Source organism: Colletotrichum abscissum (genome assembly GCF_030869225.1).
Source record: "Colletotrichum abscissum strain IMI 504890 chromosome Unknown Scaffold_5.1, whole genome shotgun sequence".
Classification (NCBI taxonomy): Eukaryota; Fungi; Ascomycota; class Sordariomycetes; order Glomerellales; family Glomerellaceae; genus Colletotrichum; species Colletotrichum abscissum.
In genome coordinates this window covers 1,571,538-1,596,972 of record NW_026850431.1, presented here as the reverse complement: position 1 = coordinate 1,596,972, position 25,435 = coordinate 1,571,538, and the positions used below count along the sequence as shown (strand labels likewise).

General features: G+C 54.6%; 7 protein-coding genes across 7 annotated transcripts; 3 read left to right on the top strand and 4 right to left on the bottom strand.

The window, feature by feature from the left end:
• Positions 1–53: 53 nt before the first annotated feature.
• On the bottom strand, positions 54–3,088 carry CABS01_03028 (uncharacterized protein; the record flags this gene model as incomplete). Its single annotated transcript, XM_060536405.1, has 3 exons — positions 54–1,101; positions 1,153–1,277; positions 1,337–3,088. 3 exons carry the CDS (start codon positions 3,086–3,088, stop codon positions 54–56), a joined length of 2,925 nt encoding a protein of 974 aa, XP_060394317.1.
• A 1,795-nt stretch (positions 3,089–4,883) lies between these two features.
• CABS01_03027 (uncharacterized protein) lies at positions 4,884–5,396 on the bottom strand (the record flags this gene model as incomplete). Its single annotated transcript, XM_060536404.1, has 1 exon — positions 4,884–5,396. The coding sequence occupies one exon, from the start codon at positions 5,394–5,396 to the stop codon at positions 4,884–4,886; it is 513 nt and encodes a 170-aa protein (XP_060394316.1).
• Positions 5,397–9,951: 4,555 nt separating this feature from the next.
• Positions 9,952–12,020, top strand: CABS01_03026 (uncharacterized protein; the record flags this gene model as incomplete). Its single annotated transcript, XM_060536403.1, has 7 exons — positions 9,952–10,091; positions 10,156–10,229; positions 10,295–10,655; positions 10,714–10,767; positions 10,833–11,521; positions 11,622–11,726; positions 11,806–12,020. 7 exons carry the CDS (start codon positions 9,952–9,954, stop codon positions 12,018–12,020), a joined length of 1,638 nt encoding a protein of 545 aa, XP_060394315.1.
• Positions 12,021–13,049: 1,029 nt separating this feature from the next.
• Positions 13,050–14,173, bottom strand: CABS01_03025 (short-chain dehydrogenase; the record flags this gene model as incomplete). The annotated part of the gene is made up of 3 exons (XM_060536402.1): positions 13,050–13,217; positions 13,402–13,509; positions 13,670–14,173. The coding sequence occupies 3 exons, from the start codon at positions 14,171–14,173 to the stop codon at positions 13,050–13,052; spliced, it is 780 nt and encodes a 259-aa protein (XP_060394314.1).
• A 1,743-nt stretch (positions 14,174–15,916) lies between these two features.
• CABS01_03024 (uncharacterized protein) lies at positions 15,917–18,391 on the top strand (the record flags this gene model as incomplete). The annotated part of the gene is made up of 6 exons (XM_060536401.1): positions 15,917–16,072; positions 16,160–16,561; positions 16,622–16,877; positions 16,930–17,124; positions 17,178–17,378; positions 17,451–18,391. The coding sequence occupies 6 exons, from the start codon at positions 15,917–15,919 to the stop codon at positions 18,389–18,391; spliced, it is 2,151 nt and encodes a 716-aa protein (XP_060394313.1).
• Positions 18,392–19,421: 1,030 nt separating this feature from the next.
• On the top strand, positions 19,422–19,991 carry CABS01_03023 (cupin; the record flags this gene model as incomplete). Its single annotated transcript, XM_060536400.1, has 1 exon — positions 19,422–19,991. One exon carries the CDS (start codon positions 19,422–19,424, stop codon positions 19,989–19,991), a length of 570 nt encoding a protein of 189 aa, XP_060394312.1.
• A 595-nt stretch (positions 19,992–20,586) lies between these two features.
• On the bottom strand, positions 20,587–24,859 carry CABS01_03022 (ABC transporter transmembrane region; the record flags this gene model as incomplete). Its single annotated transcript, XM_060536399.1, has 6 exons — positions 20,587–20,613; positions 20,675–22,891; positions 22,948–23,671; positions 23,727–23,821; positions 23,879–24,537; positions 24,592–24,859. 6 exons carry the CDS (start codon positions 24,857–24,859, stop codon positions 20,587–20,589), a joined length of 3,990 nt encoding a protein of 1,329 aa, XP_060394311.1.
• Between the last annotated feature and the right edge of the window lie 576 nt (positions 24,860–25,435).

The following is a 25,435-nucleotide window of genomic DNA, read 5'->3' as shown; positions in this document are numbered from 1 at the left end:
TAAGAAGAAATATCAAAATATGGCTCGTAATGAATAACAACAACAACAAATCATCATGACATGCCGACTGCCCAAGCAGCGTGGCCTAGCTGCTTGATCAGCAGGCACAAATTCTCGACAATGGGCGGGTGAAGATCCGCCGACTCGCGAAAGTTGGCCCGGAGCACTTCCTGGGCCACTTCCATGCACGCCTTGGGATCGTCGAGTGACGCCTCGGTGGCGCCGGCCCTACTCATGGGTCCTAGGATCACCGGCCGCCCCTGGTTGAAGCCAATGAATCGGTGCACCAGGTTCGACTCGGTGCCGTCCAGAAACACCTTTTCCTGGTCGAACCCTTGCACCGGCGTCTTCCCCGTGCCGCTCGTCTTGGCGACCACCCCGTAGGTCCAGCACGCCAGAGCCGCATGGTGGACGGCGATGGCGTAAAAGTCTTTGAGATGGCCCTGGGGGAACATCTTGGCCTGACGCAGGATCTGGCCTGCGTGCCAGAGCGACTGGCGCGCCTCGGCGCTCTGCGACCACTCGCGCAGGTCACCGAATACCCGGCGCGCCTGGTCCTCGCCTTCCTTGCCAGAGAAGAGCTGTAAATCGTTGAGGGAGAGGTGCAGGTTCATCATGAGAAGATGGAGCACCAGACTCTCCTGCGTCGAAAGCATCTCGTGCCAGTCGGAAGTGACCAGCAAGAAGCCCTGCAGGTCTTTGCAAAGCTCCGCATGTCTGGAACGTAGTACCTCCTCAGACTTCCCTCCAGAGTTGTTCAGCCAAGTCCGGGTGCGCAAGACGGAACACAGCTGGAGATACTCGAGAATGAGCGCCCAGTAGCCATGCAGGTATATCGAGATTGCAAATTGCAGATCTAGTCGCTGGCGGTTCGTCGCCAACAAACTGATGTCCCGGAAGAGATCACCGATCGAAGGTGGTCGTTTGCTCTGTCCGTTCGTTCGTTCGAGATAGTGCATCTTCCATTCGGCCGCCGTCTTTGCAAACCACAGCTCCTTTGCTTCAGGGAGGGGCAGGGTGAGTTCCGAGTACGACATGGAGGGGTTGGTGAGTGTTGTCATGGAGGTCTGAGCGTCTCGCACGAAGCAGTGGAAAAGTAGTCTAAATGCGTTAGCACAAGGATATCCCGGACCTTTGGGTCTATAAGCTTACCTCTTCCACGACTCACGCTCGCACCAGGCCCTCCATTTTTTCTCCAAAACTTCGCCTTCGTCCGACATATTGACCTCGACCATGGGGTACGATGCTCGCTGGAATTTGCCGCGATATCTCATCATCTATGCAAAGCATTAGCGACCAGGCTGTGGGAGACGGACAGCTGAAAATAGCTACTTACCGTAATAGGAATCATGAGATGACATTCGGCGATCTCCATCTTGCGTCGGTTCCCGCTCCACAGACCAATGTCTTGGCCCAGGATCAGAGTCTGCACAAGGCCGAGATTTTTGATCGTGGTGTTGGCATCCTCGAACCTTGCCGGGATGGTAACTCGGACCGCTTCCTGAAGAGCAAACCCAAACTTGCGCAAGGTTTGCACCGGAGTGAGGGTAGCCCCAGCTGAAGCTGCCACAGCTAGCCATTCTGGCCACTGGGCGTTCATGGAGAACGAGCCGTGGTGAATCCATTGTGACGTCTGGCAGAAATGTTGCGCCAGGTAGATGTGGATAAGGCTGTCCATCACCTCAAGGGACGGAAAAGAGGATGCGACGCGGCTCATGATGTTGTCGTTCTTGCAGGTTGACAAGACGATTGCCAAAATCTGATCCCGGCCCGACTGGTCTAGTTTGTCCCTGACAATCCTCGCGTGCTTCTTCCGGCTTTCGGTGAAAACAGCGCTGCTTGTGTCGTCGGATGGTACGGAGAAGTTTGGGTGCTCCAAATAGCCCGAGTCGAGCTTGTTGGGCGCCCATTGCCACGGTGATTCTGTCCAGACCTTGACAAGCGTTTGGCGCATTTGGACCAAATCGACAGAGTCGTCGGTCCGAGGCGTGAAGCTTTGGTTGGATCCGGTATTTCCCATGCCGTCCATGTTCCAATGATCCAGAAGGCCAAAGTCCACTTCGTTCAGTTCGAGATTCGAGTTGTCGCAAAAGTCCAGGACAGCTAGACCCTGTGCCTCGGCCATGCGCGACGCTTCCATCTCTCCTGTGTAGATGACATTTTGGAGAAAGTCTGAGAAAGGCAAGGTCATGTCGACACCTTGCTGGTTGCCGATCTCGTAGTTAACAGGCATGCCGGAGGCGTTGACTTGTTGCATGGCATTTTCTGTCGTTGGTATGCGGCCTGATTCCGACTTGATGGTGTGAGCAGGTCCCAGCTGGCCACTGTCGTCTCTGGGCGGCAGCATTGCATGTTGAGGGTTCTGTTGGTACGCTGTTGAGGGGCTGCTATCATAGGCAGATTGTGAGGGAGATGTGGCAAGAGATCCGGGCGTTGATGTTGTCTGGTGCGGGTTTCCCGAGAGATGAAGCAGATGCATGGCCGCAGCTGAGCCGGCTTCGGTAGATGAGTACTCGCAGTTTAGGTTGCGATTCCGGCAACGGGTGCATGGCTTTTGCTCCTCGCACTTGACACGAGCCGTGGCACAAGGTCTGCAGGCGTGAGAGACACGGCCGGCACCGGGTGAGGTATCGGTGCGACGTCTCTTTTTGTTGGGGTCATTGTCGTTCTCGTGATTGGTGACATGCCGCTTGAGGAGATCTTGGCGCGCAAAGGCTTTGCCGCATATCTGACACGCGAATCGCTTTCCAAGAGTATGGGTCTGGATGTGACGGGCGAGGTGCTCAGGTCGAGAATACCGCCGTTGGCAGTGAGCACACTGGTACAGACTGGCGGTAGCAGCGTGGCTCTGGGTGCCGCCCGGGGTTGATGTGGGATAGGGAGATTGAGCTGTTGGCACGGGTGAAGGAGAGACGGATTGCGAGGGACCATTAGGGTTGTATGAAGGTGCTGCCGAGACGACTATTGTGGCATTCGGAGAAGGACCGGAGGCGAGGGGGTTGGTGTTACTGTTGGAAGCAGAAACCCGCTGGTCATCGGTACCAACGCCCCGGGTTGGCATCATGTTGTGGTGACCACCGTCCATCATGATGTTGTGTTAGTGAAGGTCGGGGCGGGTCCGGCAAATCGGCCGTGAAAAGGCCAACGGCGCCGGACGGAGCGGTGGTAAACCGTAAGCGGTCGGAAGAAGATGGTTGGCTGCTAACGGCAGCGCGCGACGGCTGTGTCGGCAAGCTGGACGGAAGGTAGGGGGGGAAAAGAATGTTGTGAAGGCAAAAAAGTTTTGCAAACCTGGCCTCAGGAAGGATAGATCCGATGTGGGAGGTTGTCGGGAGAGGGAGACAAAAAGGAAATATGAGCCAAGGGCGGCGGATCAGGTGCAGAAGCTTGCTCAAGGTAGGTGGTAGGTTGAGAGCTTTGGTGCTGTGCTTCGAGTGTGCTGGTGCTGGTGCTGGTGCTGGTGCTGGTGCTGGTGCTGGTGCTGGTGCTGGTGGCCGGTGTGGGTGCAAGCCAAATAATAACCCAAGTTAGAGCGAAAAGCGTGCGGCTGCAGCCAAGACCAGAAAACTGCGGGACAAGAACTTGTGTCGTCTTTTCTTGGGAACGTTGAGGGCTTTAGCTTAAACCTGACTTGTCTTGTTGCCGAGAGTCTTTGATTTGACTCGAGGTAAGTTGAGACTGGAGTTGAGCTCGGGGAGAAGCCGTAGTAGTAGTAGAACAAGCACAAGTAAGGTAGTGGTAGTTAATCGTAGCCAAGCCAAGGCCCAAGTCAAGGTAAAGTAAAAGCAAGGTCATGTAAGGTACAGGTAGGCGTATGGATAGCGGTAGAGGTACCTTGATGTGAGGTAATGGAGACAAGGTTGGGTTGGACCTTGGGGCAAGGGGAAAGAATAGCCTGGTGGATGGTGGACTGTGAACTGTGGGACATGGAAGCAGCTGCTGCTCACTCAGGCTGTGAGCGGGACGACTCCTCTAAAAAAGACAAGGTACGTACTCGTAAGGTAGGTAAGGTGAGGTAAGGTAGGGTAGGTAGGTACTTGTCTGTCGAAATAAGCCTGGTTGTATCCGTAAAAGCCCAGTTGCTGGAGCGTCTGTGAGGCGCATTGAGCACGCAGACGCGGATGGGAAGCTGTGGCCGTGGATGTTGGGGGCGGCGCTATGCAAGAGGGTAAGGTAGGTAGGTACTCCGTACGGTACGGTGTACTCCGTTCGTAACTTGGTACCGGCTGCGGTTCGCAAGCGGGACGAAAAAAGAAGGCCGACCTGGAGACCTCATGGACCTGGTGGACGTGGTAAGGTGCCGCGTCAGTTCAATCACGGTACTATTCGTGGTATTATTTCAACGCCACATTGTAGTACGTCGGCCGCTGGTGATGAGTATATTGGCTTGACGGGCCAAACACGTCGAATGCGAGGGCTGCCCTAGAGGAACCAAAGACAGCGATCGGGGGTGGCCTCGTCATCCTCTGGCCGGCGCTGGACCTCAAAGGGGAAAGGCTCGAGCTGCCAGAGCTTCGAAACCCAAAACTCGGGCGTTGGTTGCATTTGGTGGAACGACCAGGTCTGGAGTTATGCAGGGCGACTGGAGAATGAGACCCAGACCTAGATCCCGGCCGAGGCGACGCGCAAGGGTCCATTGACGGCCGAGCACTGAGACGACGACGTCGCGGCTTTTCCGCGAAGACGGTAGGTGCTAGCTACCGAGTAAGAAGGTGTCTTGAGCTGATGCTGCCAATGATCATTCAGAGATTCAGAGGTGTAGCTGCTGTAAAACAAGAGTCCGGCCTGGCCTCGACTAGACTGTTGTAGTATCCGGGCCGTTGTATGACTACCGGTATGTGCGTGTGCGTGTTCACCAAGTGTTCGAAGAAGCTCCCCCTGTCCTATTCAGTTCTGTCTTGGTCTCTGGCATCGACGACAACATCAGCCGGCAGATGGCATCGCAAGAGGTCGGATGGATAACCTTGGAGTATCCAGGACACACATATACGGATACACACACCGGCCAAACCCCATTTTGAAGCAGTCTGAGGCTGAGAATAACGGGCAACATCATCAGACGATGCTAACCGATGCTTCACAATCCTCCGCTGTTGAAGAGGGCGAGGCTTCTTGGTGTAGGTATGTATATAATTGTGGGCCAGCATGTCATATCCCGCACGCGCACGCGTCTCTCCAGAGAAAGATCCCGAGCCGACAAATTCAGCCCGTCTAGTGGATAACGTAGGTAAGCAGATGGAGCCATTCATATGGAAGTAATCGGACATCCTGGCAGTCGCTCGAAACAGTTGATGGACATGTTGCCAATGCTGGCCACGACCCCCGTTGACCAAAGTCCCGATGCGAATTGGTTTGAGACGGGCAGAAGGCATGATATCCGTATGCTGCATTGCCATTTCCAGTCGTGGCCTCTTTATCCATCTCTGGGCCTCGTGGGCGGCCTTGTTCGGAGCACTCCGGCTGTCCCTTATTTTTTTTTATTTTTTTTTCTTTGGCTCAAAGGCAATCGATGTCCAAGATCTTGGTAGGGGCGAGTCATCGATTTGCGCTGCCGATCGGGTCGGCTCAAACACTGGACAAAAAGTCAATTGACCCCGTTCATTATGACTCGCGACGAACGTGACGAAATGCCTAGCCGGCTTGGCCAGACAAAACTGCGGTGGTCTTTCTGCCTTTTCACAGCGGCAACTGACTTGACGGGATGGACCGGATTCACCGCCGCACAGGATGAGATCGCAAGTCTCCATGAGGATGCGTCCTGACCAGGAAAAGCAAATTGACGAGTGGAGTGAGGAATCGAGCGGCGGAAACTTCCTCTCCGCTCGCCGTGGACGGAGAAGCAAAGCCCTGCATCTATGCAGCTCGGTGCAGCGTGATGGGATGGATAATGACTTGCCAGGCGCAGGAGCTGGCGCAAGACGGTGCTGCGACTGCGGTTACCTAGTATCCGCAGATAAGGTACAGATACCTTTTTGTCCTTGCTGGTGTTCTAGGTAGTTGAGGTACTGGGATACTTGAAGAGTTGAAAATGTTGTGCACGCGATGGGCGGAAACTGTAGCACACAAAGTAGACATCGGGGACTCGGCGGCCCAGGGATCCCCGTAGCGGCCCCAGCAGTTCCCCATGAGAAAACATCAGTGACCAGTAACCAGACTTCCAAGGGACTCCAGACGCGGAGTTCAGAGAGGCACAGGTGACAGGGTGGTGCTCGTCAGTCGTCCAGAGTCCAGAGTCCGGTGCCAAGTGGAGGGAAGAGACATGTTGAGTACTCCGTGCCTCAGGTGGGATTCCGGCGGTTGATGAAAGCAGAAGATGCAGACGGGATGCAGATGGCATGTCTTCCTTCCCAAGAACAAGGCGTCTAGACTCTAGACATTATCAGAAGATTAGATACTCAAAGATGTTGATTGGACCATTGCAATATGGAAGGTAGGTACCTTATGAGAATGTGATGCACAATAGAAGGGATGGAAGGAAGCCACTGACTGTCATGCCTTCCGTCTTGTCTGATTCACCTGATGGACAGGGTAGGTAGGCACCTTAGGTAGGTGCACTCTGCAGTGAGGTGCTGCGCTGCGCTGCACAGCTGCAGATGTGTGCAAGTGCTGCGTAGAAAACATCGGCACGGAATTGAACAGGAGCGTTACGTAGGCCCTAATATCCGTGCCATCCCTGAGCCTGTTCGGTTGTCCCGAAAAGGCTTGGTGCCATGGTTCTCCCCGATGGAGACCCGCTCAGGGGTGGAGAGCTCACTCATCCTCTATTGATAGATCTCCCCCAGTAATTTTGATAATGGAACCCTTCACCATAGCAATTACGCACCACGCAATTCCTCATCCAAAAGCACGTCGCTCAAAATCATCTTGGGTCGTGGCACTAGACACAAGTCCAAGGTTCCCTGCCTTCCTGTTCGTTTGTACACCACCTTAGGGTCTTTAGCGCCGCGGTACTTGTCTGCGCTAGCTAGACCTTAGCAAGGTTAAGTACACCATCTCCATTCTGGTGGCTTGAGTACGTACACTCACTAGCGCACGCTTAGAAGGTGCCTTCCTCAGGTACATTGCGCAGTACATACTACGTCCCTACCTACCTTAGGCAAGATTGTAATGTAGGTACGTACTCCTGTCGGCGGAGAGGCCCCACACCATCCTCCCTCACCCTGCATCTGATTGCTGCATCTCTGATTCCACGTCGTCTCCTCCACTTGCGCCAACACTGCGGGCGGAATTTGACCACACTTCTTCTTCTGCTCTTGGTCTCGACTATCATCAACTCGTCCACTCATTGGAGCGCACTACTCCAGACACTCACAACTTCAGATGACAGCCCGCCGTGTCTGGTGTGTTTGCTGCTTCTGCGGTCTGCCAGTCGCAGGATGACGAAAGCCTGCCTGCCCCTCCCCTCCCTTTAAGCCTCGTCAAACATATCCCGGCAACCCTAATATCTTGACCGTCGATGGACCCGTGGCATGAAGCTTGAATTCTGCCTTACCTGACGGGGCATCTGGGGCAAGCTGAACAAAAGCAAACGCGTCTTTATTCGCATGGCTCCATCACCTATAGGGCCATGACGAGTTCACGTTGTTTCAACTTTTAACCCGCCGGCGCCAACGACCAGGGCCCAAAGATGGAAACATGGTAAACTTCAACCGACGATGCCCATGCCCTTACTCTATTTGTTGTAAGTCAGATGGAAGAAACGTCATGTTGAAACACTCCTTACTCTAATCACCAGAATACGAGCCCATGAAATTGGTCCATCGCCTGGCCATACACAAGAGCCGTGTGGAGGAAGAGAAGAATGAGGCATCACGGAGCGACTGGCGCATGCAAGTCCACTCCTCTAAGATCCATAGTTGTATACCGCTCAACTGGTCAACCCTCGCCTACCCGCCTCGGCCCTCACATCCGACATCTCTGGAGTCTGGGACTCTAACATCATCCAAGCCTGCCTTGTCGACCTCGGCCCACGAACGAAGAGATAACGGCTCTGCATGTCGTTGACACATTCCAGGAACGGCACTCTCCGAGCGTCGTAGATGCATATGCAGTGCACTGCCCGCAAGCGAGGCTGGCGGGATCCGTCAAGAACCACATGAGCGGCCTCTAGAGGCTTTTCTTTTGCCCGGCCTCCACGGTCGAGAAGCATTACTATGGAGTGTTTACTGACGGTTGTCTAGTGTCCACGGCAACATATCCCTTCACAGATATTGCGTGGGGAGCGCGTTGCGCGTCTCCTAGACGAGACATGCGGCATGCCAGGGTCTCTCCGCCGGCTCTGGCACACTAGCCGACTAGTGTACTACCTCTTTTTTACTTTTTCAACCCCATATTAAGCACCAGCCACACTTTCTCACCACGTAAGACTGGCACACCGTGGATCATAACCCGGAGCTGATGGCCGAAAACGGCACTTTGGGTCCTATGCTTAGTTCATGCGGCACAAACTCTTCTCCTCTCTTTGAGGCTCTTTCCAGCAAGGCTTGGACCTGTTCAAGGACGGGAAACCTTTTACAACTGATCTTACGCGTGCGATGGTGGCGGGTTTGGGCGGGGCGGAACTCGGCTGGACTGCATTGTAAACTTCCATGTAGTCCATGATTCCCAGTTAAGATGATCAGCATCTTCATCATCATCATCATCATCAAGCACCAGCACACTTTTGGTGTCTGACGTCTGTTCGCAAGCGCGCAGGACGAACATGTCTCGACTTTCGAGGTCTTCCCTGCTTGCTTGCCTGTCACCTTGTCTCCGTCTCTTCTCTCTTCTCCGTCAGACTCCGTGTGAACAAAGTATGCAAAGACGGACACTTGCGTACGTCTCATCTCGGAGGTTGTCGCATCTGTCATCTGTCCCTTTTTACTCCCTCGTTGGCTCCTTCACTAGCGTTCCTGCTAGAACCCACCAATTGGTTTTCCTCTGGTCATGTTTCGGTCGCCCATGTCCAAAGGCTTGGCAAAAGGCTTGTTGGTGGAACTTGGCCCCTTGAAATCGAATACCCCTCAGTCGCGGATAAGACAGTGGCCGCTGCGGCTAAATCCTTGTCTGTTCCCATTCCTCTGCGTGCCAAGTCTGTCCTCATTTACCCTAGTGCTCAAATTCGGTGAGCAGGGTTGGGGCCTGATAATCTCCTGCTTAGGCCCGTTGCCTATCCCCGTCCGTCCTTTGGCTCTTGGGATGTGCCATCCAGTGTCCCTGGCGGCCCTCACGCACCATCCATCACTGCGACTCCACGCGTCGGCCTCTCCAAGGTATCACCAGGTACTAGGTAGTGAGTGTATCCGTACACACAGACTACCGAAAGGTAGCTGTTGTCGTTCTCGAGAGAGCTGCGACGCCAGGTTCAGACTTTGCATCAGTCACCCTTCAAACTCGTTCGCGACTTGCTGTTCCCCCGCTATTGTTCTTTGTTCCTCGTCTGCGGCGACTCTCTACTGGTCATCTCTTCTTTTTCATCTTCTCAGAGATCATACCAACGAATCATCTGTGTTTGACATTGTTGAAAAAGAAGCCCCATGTTTCCCCACAGAATCCAATCAACGACGGGCTACCGAGACAGTAAAGCTTAAACCTTTTGCCGTCTCTCTTCTCTCTGCAAAGTGCTAGGTAGTAGTAGCAGTGAACCACGTCCGCGCCCGCCTATACCTCCCTTTTGATGCAACCACGTTGAACGATCGACGCGGCAGATACGCCTGGACTCGACCGTTTCATCGATCGGGCTCGTCTTTTTCAAGCAGGGGGAGTAGCCGCTTCTCACTACTCCCCAACTTCTTGGAACGGAATTCCGGACGATTCCGTTCACCCGGCTTGCAAACAGTGCGCCGTGACTTCTCTAGAAGACTCCCTCTGGAGAAAGGGCCCCATAACCTTCCAGAGATCCCGAGCCGAGGGCAGACAAACTGCATCGTCAGAATCGTCAGAACACGGGGGGCTCTCGACACAAATCCAGTAATGGATAGCAACACAAGACATGTAGCGGAGGAAACAACGCGGGCGAGGACGTTGGGAAACGTTCGTTTAAGGCATCCAGAGACCAACGAGATCATATTGATCCCGACGCCATCAGCAGATCCAAACGACCCCTTAAACTGGTAGGTACTGGACTGGCGACCTAGATCGTCAAAGAAGCCAGGGATTTTCAGCTGACTCGCTTAGGCCACAATGGTACAAGTACTACATGGCGGGGTTGATATGCTTCGCCATGATGATGTGTAACTTTCTGGCAGCGGGTATGCTCGAATCCATCGTCTCCAGAGTACTCTAGAAGACGACCGGCTAACGGACGTCGTTGCAGGACCCTCGATCGCGTTGCTAGATACAGCCTTGGAGTTCTTCCCGGCAGCCGCCACCGATACTGATGTTCTCAGTCTCGCGATCGCCAGAACTGCTTACTTCTTCACGACAACCGCCCTGCTCCAGGGGGTGGGCAACTTCTTCTGGGTTCCGCTCGCCAACAAGTTTGGCCGACGGCCAGTCTACGTTGCGAGCTACTCCATCTACTTTGCATGCACAATATGGCTCATTTTTGATCACTCGTACGGCGGCTTCTTGGCCGGCCGAATCCTGATGGGATTTGGCGCTGGAGCCGCGGAGACGATCGCGCCTATCTCCATCGCTGACGTTTTCTTTCTGCACGAAAGAGGAACCATCATGGCGTGAGTGCTTGTTCTGGCAGAGAAGCAGGCTGGCAGCTCGCTAACGTTAGTGATACAGACTTTATACCGCGTTCCTTTCTGCGGGCGTCGGCTTTGGTGTGGTCATTTCAGGGTAAGTGATGGGGAAAGCGTCCCAGAGCCTGCCGGAAAATTTCTGACCGTCGTGTGTTCTGGCAGTCTCATCACCATCAACCATAACTGGAGAGTCATCTACCAAGTTTCTGCCGCTTTGGTCGGCGTTGTGCTCCTACTGGCATTCTTCACCTTCCCCGAGACCGCCTACGAGAGAGACGAAGCGAGTGCTTGGAACCGCCTGGGTTCGATAGACGGGAGCAAACCCGGGTCGGTGAGGTCGGAAGGCGAGCTGCCCGCTCGTCCGCTAGGAGCTTCGACGACGACGACAAGACGCTCAAAGCAATCATACCTTTCTTCGCTGAAAATCTTCAACAAGACGCTGACGCAGGAGAGCCTGCTGAAACTTGCGCTGCGACCCCTGGGCCTGATTCTCTTGCCGCCGGTCCTCTGGGCGGCGCTGGTGCAGGCCGTGACGGTCGGTTTCCTCGTCGCTGTGTCTTCCAATGCTGGTTCCGCCTTCTACACGGCGTACGGATTCGATTCGTGGCAGATTGGCCTCTGCTTCATTGCCGGCATCCTCGGTGCGTTGCTCGGTATCCCGGCGGGCGGGCATCTTGGCGACATGATTGCGGATTGGTTTACCAGACGAAACGGCGGGATGCGGGATCCGGAGATGCGACTGCCTGGCATGGCCATCAGTATGGTTACGACTCCGTTGGCTCTCGTTCTCTACGGCGTCGGCATCGATAGCCAGCTGCACTGGATCTGTCCCACCATCGGCCTTGGACTTCGTACGTTGCCTTCCCCCCTCTCTCCTCTCCTCTCCTACCCGTCCCACCCCTCCATGCTCTTTTGTCGAAACGACGGTGTTTCTGATCATCCCATCTACAGTTACCTTCTCCATCTCCCAAGGAACGAACATCTGTCTCGTGTACGTGATTGATGCCTACCGGCCCGTCGCCGGCGAAATCACCCTGGCCGTCATGGGCTTCAAGTGTAAGTGGGCGTCCGACTCTTGGCATCCCTTCTTTTTGTCCGGCATGTAAAGCTGACTCTGGTCCTTGTCTTGCTGCAGCACTCTTTGGCTTCCTGTTGTCCTTCTACACCAATACCTGGGTTGAAAAGGCAGGGTACGACAATGCCTTTGGGGCCATGGCGGGCATCGCATCTGCCGTCTTGGTCCTGTGGGTGCCGTTATTCGTCTGGGGCAAGGCGATACGACACGAGTCGTGGAAGTGGCCGATCATCCGGTATATCCATTGGAACGAAGACAGGGAGGTAGGGGAATAAGAAAAGAGACGATGGAGAGAGGAGGAGAGAGAGAAAGAGAAGAGACCGGACGAAGTTGTAGTTTTCTTGTACCCATCCCACACCGATACCTTCACGGCAGCACACGTATAGCAAGGCGTTTCGGTACTTATAAGAACTGAGTTTTCATATTATGACGGGAAAAGAAGAGCACAGTAAAAATAAGAGGAAGGGCAAGCGCCTTTTACAAGCTTTAAGGTTCCTCCTTCGTTCTTTTTTTTTCCTATCCGTAATTCCTCCTGGTCTTGCTTTGGCCTCCCCCCATTCGTTGCGCCAATACGCAAGCCCAGGGCGTGCCCAGCCCACCTTGGCTCTTCGGGATGTGGGAGGAGCTGGGTCCCTCATTCCCGACACCAGCGCCGCCCAGGCAAGCGGGGTGGGGGGGCCAAGCCAGGCCGCGGACAGGTTTGACGACATCTCTCTCGCCCAATCTCAGCTCTGAGCAGCTCGCAACAGCCCCGTTCCTGGACCCCTTGAACAGGCCATTTCATACAGATTTCTGATCATACTTTCTTGTGTTTTCCTTGAAAATAACTTGCTCAGTGGTCCTCAGTGGCTCGATTCAACTAATCTGGCTGCCTAGCCAAAGGTGGTGGCCGTTTTTTTTTTCTTTCTTTCTGCCCTTTTGGACCCTGAGTCAATGATGAGTAAAACTTTATCATCATCCCTAGTTGTTGCGTGGCTGGCTTTCACGGGCGACGGGGTGTGTGGGCTATTAGTACCCATGTATCCGTATGTGCCATGCTCTGTCCCAGACTCTCTCTCTCAGGCTTTCTCTCTCTGTGACCTCTGTTTCTCTCTCTGTGACCTCTGTTTCTCTCTCTGTGACCTCTGTTTCTCTCTCTGTGACCTCTGTTTCTCTCTCTGTGACCTCTGTTTCTCTCTCTGTGACCTCTGTTTCTCTCCCTCGTGACCTCGTCTTCTCTTAAAGAGGAATCCATACTCCGTCCAGATATTCGTGGACCGTACTCCGTTAAACCCCCCTTCCCGCTCGCTCGCGCGCTCTCTCTCTCAAATACTGAGCCCCCCGTCAATGACGGCGTTAGCGCCGGTGACGCTCCTGCTCCTGGCGAAGCACAGCACCTGGTCGGCCACGTCGTCGACCGTGGCGAGGCGCTTGAGCGGCGTCCTGTCTCGGGCGGCCTGTTGTTTCTCTTGCGGGAACTGTAGGCCCCATTCCTATACACGCGGAACGGTGGGTATGCAGTGAGCATGTCTGTTTCTGTCTTTTCACGGATGTGTCTTGCCGTGATACGTATGTAGTCGGATGAGATAGACAAGGGGGGAGGGGGAGCAGAGATAAGGGTAAGGTGTGAGGGTAGGAGTGATGGGGAAGGGGAAGGGTGCGGATTGTGTAACATACCGTCAACATGAGGCCCGGAGAGACGCTGTTTACTCTTATTCTCGGGCCCGCTGCTAACGCGAGGCCTTTTACGAGGTGGATCTGGGCTGCTTTCGTCACGGCGTAGGCCTATGTTGTTTTTGCATATCGAGTTAGAGAATCTGCCTTGCCTTGCCTTGCCTTGCTTGCTTGCTTGCTTCCTGCGCCCATACGATATTGGGCAGCAGAGATGGCGAGGACCAGGAGAAAGATGGAGAGAAATGAGATTGCAAAGAAAAGAATGTTTTACCAGTGAACTCCCGCTGACTTTGACACCAGCCAGCGACGCCGTCGTGATGAACGCGCCCTCCGCCTCGTCGAGGTACGGCCGCGCGGCGTGCATGAGGAACAGGTGCGACTTCACATTCATATTGAAGCAGCGGTCCCAGTCGTCCTCGTCGACGTTGTCGTCGAGGTCCGCGATGTCGCGGAGCCTCGTCCAGCCGCCATTGGAGAAGAGGACGTCGAGGCGGCCGCCGAGGGCGTCGGCCGCGCTCTCGACGAGGGCGGAGGTCTCGGCGCGGGAGGAGAGGTCCGCTTTGACGGCGTGGAAGCGCTGCCTTTGGCCTCCTTCCGTGGGAGAAGGGGAGGTGGACGAGAGGGACTCGAGTTCCTTGACCAGGGCGTCCGCGCGGTCGCTGTTGTTCGCGTAGTTTATGACGACGCTGTAGCCGTTGCGGGCGAAGAGTTTGGCTGTCGCGGCGCCGAGGCCTGCGCTGCCTGCCGTGATGAGGGCGGTTGGGATTGGAGACATGGTTTCTGAGAGTGTTCTGTTTTTCCTTTTTTCTTTTCTTTTCCCCCCTTGTTCCTGTTGGATGTTTTACTTCGATCGGCAAAAGTAAGGGGTGGTGAGTGCGGTGTGAGTGTGCCAGTGAGCGCGGCCTTGTTCGGTCCCGATGAGCTTTGTGTTGTAGAGGAACTCCGGAGCTTTGTATCGGAATTCCGGTGTCGGGGCGGGGTAAGGTCGGGACCAGATTGGGGCCGGCATGCGCACCAAGGAGCCGAAGAAAAGGGCGGGGTAATGATTGCGGCAGAGTGCCTTACGCGGGTGCCGAGGGTTCCGTGTGGGTTCGCGCGAGCAGTAGGTTTTTGATCTTATTGTTCCGTTTACCGTGGACTAGATCCGATGGGATGAAGTAGAACAAGGTGAGGCCTGGAAGAGTTTTGGTCAGATTGATATTCCCAATGAGTTGAGTTCAACTCATCCTATGTTTTGCCGTATTCGTAACATGAGCAGCTACAGAGTGCGATGGACAGGTAGGAATTGGATCATAATTGGCACTGGACCTGGAACACACAAATACCTGGTACGGAGTACTATATGCGGCAAACGCATCAATGACAAGGGCACATATGCCATGACTTTGATCCAATGTCGCTTGGATGTATCCCCCCCAATAATAGACATATTGGTGTAGGAAGTTGTGGTAAACTACAAGTACAAGTCACAGTAGCAGCAGCAGCAGCAAGAAGAAAGCCAACGGACCCACCCCCACCTGAGCCGATCTTTTGCTCGCTCCCCCCCCTCCTTGACCGGAAACACTCCCCGACACATCCTTACCGAGAAAGTCTGTCTGTACGACAAACCATTCGGTTTCCAGTTCGACGCTGAAAATGTTTATTACAACCTTTGAATAACGACGGTTGTTACCTTCCCCTTGCAAGTTCCTGTGAATGGGAGGAGGGGGGACTACTCGAAGGAGGCATACCGCTGAGACCTTTGTGCATAAGCTCAGCTGTTCGATTCGTCTCAAGTACTTTCAAAAGAGTTTATTCGGGACGATTGTTTTCTGCTTCTCTCATGACAGATGGACACAGCTGTGAGGAACAGGGTTACTAGGTGATCGCATAGTATGGATGATGAGGCTAAACGACGTCCCGCGTATAACAGGTCCCCTCCCCCGCCATGGTTCCGGCCTTCCGCCCGCCGGCAGAAAATGCGGGGGAGCAATCTGCCCAGCCAGTGGTCACCCTCTTTCGGTATGGCTTTTGTTCTGATGAGGAAGGGGGCATGATGACTTTCACTAGCTCCCTCCAATTCTTGCCCTGTGAGAGCTCGGCGATTGCAAAAAGTCCGGGGTTGCGTTGGCAGTTTTGATGGTGGTTGCAATGGAGACAAGGGAGGGAGGGGCCGAGCTGTCGAAGCCCAGCAGACCGAACGATCGACGCGGTGGCGTAGCGTCGAAGTCCGGGGCGGGAAGCGTTTGAGATGACGGGGAGTGTAAGTCGTACGGTCTTATTCGTTCCCCCGTCAAACATCGGTTATATCTCGTCTCTTTTTTTCTCATAATGCATGGTTGCGGCCCTTTTTTCTTCACATCTCGGCGCTTCGGTCTCACACTTTCCCATCCACATTACTCGCAGCTCTGACATTCCCCTTAAACAATTCCTCGTCCACAAACGACTGCGAGAGTCAAGTAAAGGTCTTTGTTTCACAATCTGACCACAGAACAACGCACCCTCTTTTCCTTTCTGCGCATACGTCCAGTTTGGCACCATGTTGGTCAACGGAGAGGCTCAGCGCCCTAATGGCGTGTACTCGAGTCCCATGGTCCACGAATATCCCCGGCCTCTCAAGATTGCCATTGTAGGCGCCGGCATTGGTGGTTTAAGCACAGCCATCGCACTACGCCGGCAAGGTCACCAAGTTGACGTAAGATCCCCCCCAACCCGTAGCCTCATCACACTCGCCCCATTGCCCCATTCGTGCTGCCCATCGTACTCACGCTTTCAACCGTAGCTTTACGAGCAGTCGAGACTCGCCAACGAGACCGGTGCCGCCGTACATCTGGCCCCTAACTCCAACGGTCTCCTGCGGAGATGGGGCATCTACGCCGAGACGTTCGGCGCCAACCCTTCACACCACTTCAAGGAGAGGGACCTGAACAACCAAGGCGGCTTCGACGTCGACATTACAAAGTCACAGGGTCAATGGCAGCACCCCTGGCAGCTCGTCCACCGCGCCTACCTCCACAACGAGATCCGCAACGTCGCCACGGCTGAGGATGGAGGGGTCACCACGCCGGCCAAGCTTCATGTCGCGTCCAAGGTTGTCGGCGCGGACCCCGAGAAGGGCGAGCTGTCGCTGGAAGACGGGACGACCGTTCAGGCAGATGTCATTCTTGGTGCCGATGGTATTTACGTAGGTTAACGAAGGAGCGGAGGTGTAGTACAGCTGGCGATACTGACATTCTCCGAATAGTCCAAGGTCAGGAGATTTGTGACCGGCACCGACTACAAGCTGTTCCGCTCCGGCAAGGCGGCGTTCCGCTTCCTCATCCCCCGCGCCGCCGCGCTCGAGGACCCTGTCACTGCGCCTTTGGTCGACAGAGAGAACTCACTGGGGATTTGGTTTGGTACGGATAGGCGTATTGTGATTTACCCGTGCAACAATAACCAGCTCCTCAACTTTGTTTGCATTCACCCGGATACCGAGTCTCAGGCAAACGCAAGCGACGGTAAGTCTCTTTCACCCCCCATCGTACAGCAACAAGACTGATGAAGCAGTAGAATGGAACAAGAAGGGCTCCATCGAACAACTACTCAAGGTTTACAAGGACTTTGATCCTGCTGTGTTGCAGCTGATAAAGAAGGTTAATCCCGATGAAGTCAATGTATGGCAGTTGTTGGATATGGAGGCTATGCCGACGTGGGTGAATGGCAAGCTCGCCCTTTTGGGTGACGCCGCGCACCCTTTCACACCTCGTAAGTCTCGTCTTACCGAGACGATCCACCTCAAGATACTAACAGAGCCGTAGATCAGGGGCAAGGCGCAGGCCAGGCTATGGAAGACGGAGCAGCGTTAGCAGTCGTTCTACCCAAGGGCACATCGCCCGACGAAGTCCCTGAGCGTTTACGTCTGTACGAAAAGATCCGCATGGAGCGCGCGCACAAGATCCAAGAGTTCTCTCGTCAAGCCGGCAAGGACAGAATACCAGGCCAACCACCCGCCATCAAAAGTTCGTGAAAGCCCCCCCTCTCTCACACACACATACACCCCTTGGCAAATCAACTAACACGACGAAAAACAGTGATGAACTACACAAACTACAACTTTGGCCACGACGAGCACGACCACGCGACAAAGATCTTCAACAAGTACCTCTGGTCCAAGAAGCAGGACATGTACTGGCGCATGCCCATCGGCTTCGGTCCCTTCCCGGGCCCCCGACAGGACTTCTTCGGCCGCCGGCAGCCGTCCGAGCTCGAGCGCACCTTCAAGACAATGTCGGTCAAGTTCCTCACGTCGCGCACGCTACTCGAGACCATCCTCCCCACGGACTCGTTCCGCTTCAAGGAACCGGGCACCGTCTGCGCCGCCTCGCTCTCCGTCACCCAGCTCAACAACATGTCCTGGCTCGGCGGCGGCGGCTACAACCATCTGGGTCTGTACATCCACGGCATCGAGTACGTCAAGCGCGACAGCACCGCCATCAGCGGCACCCACCTGTCTGTCTTGTTCGAGTCCCTGACGGATCCCATCGTATCGGGCCGCGAGGAGCTCGGCATGCCGAAGCTGTTCTGCGACATTGACCTCGAGCACCACGCCACGGCAGCGCGCGTCCGTGCCTCGTGGCGGGGCGCCACCTTTGCCGACATCTCGCTCAAGAACCTGCGCCGCGACGAGCCCGAGACGGAGCACGGCACCATCGGCGGCGAGGCGGACTACGGGATCCTGACTTACCGGTATATCCCCTCGGTCGGGCAGCCGGGCAAGGCCGACGCCGAGTACGCGTGCGTGGTGCCGCACGAGGAGGAGGCCAAGGACGTCCCCGCCACGGTGCACGCCGTGTCTAGGGCGTCTGCGGCAGACGTCTCGGTCAAGATGGATGGTCATGATTGGGAGAAGCTGCCGACGCTGCATCACGTTGCCAAGTTCCTGGCTGAGATGCCCATCTATGAGGTTGTGGGTGCCAAAGTCGTTGAGGGGACGGGCGTGCCGAATGTTTCTGCGGCTCGGAGGATAGAGTAGGGCAGTTTCGGAAGTCTAGGAGCAAGGGGAAGAGATTGTCATATCATCAGATCTCATGATGGAGGCATTGTGTATACTTTTTTCTCGTAGTGGCATCCAGGCTTTGGGCCTGGTGAATACCCAACATTGTACTTTGATAACCAAAACCCATAACATGTTGGGACATGCCCCAGATGAAGACGCTGACCATGCGCATCATTCTGCAATCCCGCTTCCAAAAGATTATACAGTATCCTTCTTCCTATCAACCTTGTGAAGTTGAATTATTCCACCTCATCTTCCCTCAGCCCCCTCCCCAAATATACCCGGCTCTTACAGTCGTCCGTAAGCCCGAACCCAAGATCTCAGATCAACGATGCATGGGAACCTTCAAGATCATGTGCAGAGAACAAACCTTCCACCCCAGCTTTCTGGTGGCCTTGTTTTTACCTCAGATGCACAGCCGTACAAGACCCAACACGTGTGAAGAGATTACAGTTTCATAGCGTCCGCCGTACCTGTCTGTCCTCCCACACCCGTCCCCGCACAACCCACCTCCTCTCGACGTCCCGGCCCCACCTCCACTTTCCGCCCACTCGCTCCGGCATGGCAGATGGGTGCGAGAAGCTGGCGAAGCTCAAAGCCCGTACGACGCCGGAATGCCGACACGGCAACTACTTTCAAACATGGTGGTCGAGGAGGGGGGAGAGGGGGTGGGATGGCGCGGGGAAAGGGAATGATCAACGGGATGTTACAGAAGTCTACTTTGCAGCTGTTCATTTGTAAGCTCAACGGGTTGCTTTTATTTCGAGGGGAGTAGAAGACCGCCCATCCTTCTTCTTGAAAGCTTGCTCGTCTCAAATTTCTTCGTCACACGGCTCTCCCCTCGACTTCGGCATGGACTATTTATACTTTTGACGTCTTTCAACAAACGTAGTAACTGCACCTACATCACACATAAACAGCCAGACTCCGCAACCTCCCATCCGTCATCAACCTCGTACAAAACCACACCGGACAAGACAAACAACAGCACATACATCCCGCAACAATGGCCTCCCACACCTCGCCCACCGACCTCCGCCGCCCCCACCGCTTCATAACAGACCACGACCCCTCCACGGGCAAAGCAATCTTCAACACCACCGTCGCCCCCGAAATCCCGCAACAGACCGTCGGCGGCGGCGCCAAGTTCTACCTCGGCTACACCACAGAACAGACCCCCGTCCCCCTCGCCCAGAACGCAGACGTGACCGCCTACGCCCGGCGCCTGTCGGACCCGCCCGGCATCGTGATCCCCGGCGGCAGCGTCGTGCGCATCGTCGACATGGCGCCCGGGTCGCTGAGCCCCATGCACCGGACCGTCAGCCTCGACTACGGGGTGGTGCTCGAGGGCGAGATCGACCTGGTGCTGGACTCGGGCGAGACGAGGAGGATGCGGAGGGGGGACGTGAGCGTGCAGAGGGGCACGATGCACGCGTGGAAGAACGTGAGCGAGACGGAGTGGGGGCGCATGTTGTACGTGCTGCAGGAGGCGGAGCCGCTTGAGGTTGGCGGGGAGGTGTTGAAGGAGGATTATGGGGTTGGCATGGGGGATGTGAAGCCTTCTGGTTCCAAGTGAGAGAGTTTTGTGGGCATTGGAGATTTTTTTTCATCGAGATGCTCTACTGCGTCTGTGAATAAAGAGGCATTTCGATACAAGGTATCCTTTGCAGTATATGAGGCTCGTCGCGCCGTTGGACAGCATGGAGAGCTTAGGGCTCTGAACAAAAAGGAGGTCTGAGACTGAATCACCAAAGCGTGGTTAGCTCCTGAAGAATCAGACGAATGATCACAATATTTGGCATTGCTGTAATCATTGATGGCCCTAGAGAATGTTTTATTACAGACAGATGCCGCTCCACCAGTGAGGAAATATCCGAGTCTATTTCTCCTGTGAAGCATCAGGCACCACCGGATCACACCTACAATATTCATGATAGTCATCTATTAGGTAGATGACACCGAGCATGTGCTGATGCCGTCAGGTGGGAAGACGACGCATGTTGGGTTCCATGTATTACGAATCTTGGAGTGTAGTTCTCTAGTAATGTACATCATGCTCTGCAGAGAAGAGAAAAACTCCATCCTTCTAGCTTTCAAAGCTATTCTACCTATCATGTAACACTCATACTCCTCCATTCTGCACATCGAAGAGCCACATATCCGCCGACGATCTATCTGTCGAGTGCTTGGCTGTGACACTACGAAAAATAAGTCAGTAAATCTTCTGTCTCTCTGTTGCTTGGGAGTGGTGGAACTTACCATGTGCCAATACACACCCTTCTTCTTCAATAGTTCATTATGGCTGCCCTTCTCCAACAACTTGCCTTCGCCCAGAACAAAAATGACGTCGGCATTCTGCACCGTCGCGAGACGATGCGCGACGACAACCATGGTCCGCCCCTTTCCTGCCCTCTCAAAGGCGGCCTGGACCAGCTTCTCCGACTCCGAGTCGAGGGAACTCGTCGCCTCGTCGAGCAGAAGAATATTGGGGTTCCTGATGAGGGCGCGCGCAATCGCCACGCGCTGCTTCTGTCCACCCGACAGGGAGACGCCCTTGCTGCCGATGTCGGTATTGTACCCCTCGGGCAGGGACGCGATGAATTCGTGGATCGAGGCGTCGCGGCAGACCTGGTGCAGCTGCTCGTCCGTCACGGTGCCATCCTCAACTCCCAAGAGGATGTTCTCCCGGAGGGTGCCCTGGAAGAGCGTGGCCTCCTGGGCGACCAGGGAGAGCTGCTTGCGGTACTCGTAGACGTTGATGTCGTTGATGTTTTTGCCGTTGCAGAGAATGGCGCCCTTTTGCACGTCGTAGAAGCGCTCCATGAGGGAGACGATGCTCGTCTTGCCGCACCCGGAGGCGCCTACGAGGGCGGCAAACTGGCCCTTTTCAATGGTCAGGTTGAGGCCCTTGAAGACGGACACGTCGCGGGTCGGGTACTTGAAGTGCACGTCGCGCAGCTCGATCTGGACACCGCCCTCCGTGTCGGGAATCCTCTCAGTCGCGGGGATGAGGTCCTGGTTCCGGGACTCGCGCATGTTGATGATACGGTTCGAGGCGCCCGTGACCTGGGCTGCATTGGGACCGAAGCTGAGACCCTGTCCGGCGGCTTCCGCGCCTTGGATCACGGCCATGAAGCAAACGAAGAAACCCTGAGCTTGGTACTCTCCGGACGCCAGGAGTCGACTACCGTACCAGAAGATGAGAGCCTGACAAGCCATGGAAACTGAGTCTGAGAAACCAAATACTGCACTCGTCCACCGAGCTTTCTTGAAGGCATGGCTGACGTGGCCCTTGAGCAGGTTTTCATACCGTAAGCAAGTCATGTCCTCTAGTGTCAAGGCCGAGACTGTTCTGAAAGCCCCAATGGACTCGGCGGCGAATTTGGAGCTCTCGGCAAAGACTGCGGCGTTCATCTTGTCGAACTCGATCTCGTACTTGAAGCGGAGGTATCCCGATATGAGACCAATAGGCATCGTGACGCAGAGAGCGACCAGTGCCAGTTTCCAACCGAAAGCAAACGCAATAGAGATGGCACCAATGACGTTGAAGATTGCCGTGTAGACCATGGCCATATTGAGACCCAGGAGCTCCTCCAACTGCTTAGGATCTCCATCCACACGAGCTGTAAGACTGCCGTGAGCGTTCTCTTCTTCATCGTAGAACGAGGTCTTCTGGAATAGAATAGCCTCGAAATACTGCTGCCTGTAGACTGCGCAGATAATAGCCGCCAGATGTGTTGCCACAAATCCCATGAAAAAGTACGACAGACCAATACCGATAGCAAGCACCGCCCACATGAGAGACCAGAAGTTGCTGTCGCTTCGGATCTTGTCGGGTGAGTTCAGGGGGTTGAACACTACGATGACTTTGGCAAAGAGGTATGCCTGCAATGGGGTTCCAGCCGCAGCACACGCCGCGAAGACGACGGTGAGGATGCAGAGATACCAACGGCTCCGCTGCTCGTACAGCAACCGACCGAAACTTTGGAAAAGGTTGCGATTCACAGCCTCGGACTTTTGGCGTGTACCACTGGCCTCGGACATTGCAGCGCTCTTCTCCCGGCCAAGATACTCGCCGAGGTCTTCCTCCTTCGGGTTATCGTCATCGCTGGCTTCCGTTTGGTCTCCGAGGGATAGTTGCTGGGCATGGACCAGCCCGTAGTAAACACCCTCATCATCCTCTAGGAGGCTCTCGTGGGTGCCTTGTTCAACAACCTTGCCCTTCTTCAGAACAATAATTCGATCGGCCTTCTTGATGGTAGAAAGTCGATGGGCAATAGTGATTGTCGTGCGGTTCTGGGAGACCTTGTCGAGAGCAGCTTGAACGATTCTCTCGCCGCGAACATCAATGGCGCTGGTGGCTTCGTCCAGGATCACGATCTTTGGCTTTCTGACAATGCTTCGGGCAATGGCAATGCGCTGACGCTGTCCGCCAGAAAGCTTTGCGCCACTGTCGCCGACAAAAGTGTCATAACCCTAGAGGCTCACGATTAGTATGCGTTCGCAGAAGCAAGGCAAGGCGATGTACTTACGTCTGGCAGGCGATCGATGAATTCGTCGGCGAATGATTCTTGGCAAGCTTCCTTGACAAGAGCCCTCTTCTTATCGTCGGATTCGTCTTCCCACTGTGAGCCAATCAATCCGTAGGCAACATTCTTGAAAATCGTATCGTTGAAAAGGAAAGGCTCTTGTTGAACGAGACCAATTTGTGATCGCCACCATTTGAGGTCGATGTCGTCGAGGGCATGGCCAGAAGTAGAAACGGAGCCTTTAAGCTCTACGGAGGGTCCGGTTTCCTCGGGCTCTGGCTTTTCCTCATCGTCAGAGTCATCCGCTCCGTTCTTGCTTTTCTTCTTCTTTTTCTTCTGGGCTTCCTTCACCTTGTCCTTCTCGATCGTCTTGGCGATGATGTACTGGTCTTGCAGGGTATACCATCTTTCAATCAGGCCTACGATTGTGCTCTTGCCGGATCCTGAGGGGCCAACAATAGCCGTGACCTTGCCCGCCTCGATAGTCAGGTCCAGATCGTCAAGAACTTTGACGTGGGGCCGGCTGGGATACGCAAAGGTGACTCCCTTAAATTCGATGTTCTGGTTGGCGGATACTTCAGGCTCCTTCAGCTCCCCCGTCTTTGGACGAGGAGCGTCAATGATAGTCAAGAACTCGCATGCCGCGACCATTGCCTTGCTGATGGCGAGCAAAGGTGTGCTGATACGCTCGAGGGACATGACAGTAAGCATGACTGACATGAGGACACTATCTCGTAGGTTAGGTCGTGATTCAAGGGTCCTTACGGCTCAGCGTTTCTTACATGATGACTTCGCCGACATTGTCAACTCTCCCGTCAACCCAAGAGTGTGTGCCGTACCAGAATGCCAGTCCGAAAGTACCGAAGAGAGCGAAGAACTACGGTGGATTAGAACAAATTGCCATTCCAGACCAAGGAAGAGAGTGTGAACTTACAATCATGCCGAACTGGAGAGCCATCAAAGGCGCCGTAGCTTGGCCCCTCTGACGAGCAACGTTGACCCAGCGAGCATACCGAGCAGCGATGCGGTCTTCAGCACCACAGGCGGCAACCATACGAATGCTTGAGAACGCCTCGCTAGCAACAGCAGAAGCTTTGCCTTCCGCCCGGGTCACTTGACTGTGACCCTTGATGATAAAAGGCAACAGAACACCCAAGACCAGGAGGATGAAGAGAATCACCGACGCCGTCACAAGCGTCAAGGACCAATTGTAAGTGAAAGCCACAATGATGGCAGTCCAAATTGTGCCATTGAACTCGAGGAAGACGCCGAGCTTTTCCGAGATACCAATCTGGAGCGTATTCGCGGTCGATGTGATGGTGCCGGCAGCGGCTCCAGCTGGCATCGAATCGAGTACGTGGATAGTCTGGCCGAAAAGGCGTTGGAGATAGTGCAAACGGATTGCAGAAGACAGCCGAATGCCAATCATCCTAAACGCGAACTTGTTGACATAGTTGAGGGCGAAGCGAGCCAGAAAGAGGATGAAGAGGTAAAGGGCCTGTTTGTCGGCAATCCTCTTGAAATCGTCTGGAGATACTGAGCCGTCTCCTGAAGTGAACCCGTTGAACTGGTTGACGAGTTGGCCGAAGATGACTGCGCATGTAAGTCAGATGGTCAGTCATTACGAACAAGGTTGTATTTCCTTACTGTTCATCAATGGCAACGTGGTACCGGCGGCGATGGAGGCGATGCCAGCCGCAAAGTAGGCGAAAATGTCCCATTTTGTGGCGTACGTGAACACGCGCAGGTAGTCCTTGAAAGTAGGTTCCCGTTCGGGCTTTATCTTGGTTTCGGGAGTAGGCGCATCGTCCTTGCTTGAAGTTGAATGTACCGCATCCTTTTTGTCGTCGAGGACGCCTGTTGCCACTGGAGGCAGGGCGTCTGACGGCACCCTACCCGTGTCGATGTTATGCATGCTGAAGCGTTTGTTTTTCGAGAATCGGACTCAAGAAGACATAGTTAGTCGGTCGTCGGAGAGATGAAATGATGAAAGAAGCCTGCATCCAATGATGGTTCGGCTCGGCAATGGGAAAGAAGATGTAAAGAACCCAACCAAAATGTTTTTCGTGTCTCATGAACATGAAGAGGAAAGGGTAGGAGTCGAGCAGACCGGGTTGGTCCTAAACGTGTTTATACATCTGTACTCGAGAGAGAATACACGTAGTCAAAAGGGAGTGATGGAAGCCTCAAGAGGGGACGACTTGACGTCGAACCCCAAAAGAAGCGGATTCCTAGTCTATTACATCTTGTCGTAAAAAATGGCCTTCTATCCAGGCGTGGACTTTTACGAGACGTGCAGCAGCGCCCTCAAAGCAACCTTGACCCGACTAGTATTACGGCACGTAGGGGTACCAGCCGGGGGACTCCAAGTTCAACGGACGGTAGGTGGGTCAGCATAGACCCACTTCGGATGGATAATCATCCCGCTTAGGAATGGTGGGAGCTGGAGCACGAGCCATCGTCTGCCCTACCACCAACATCCTACGAGTCT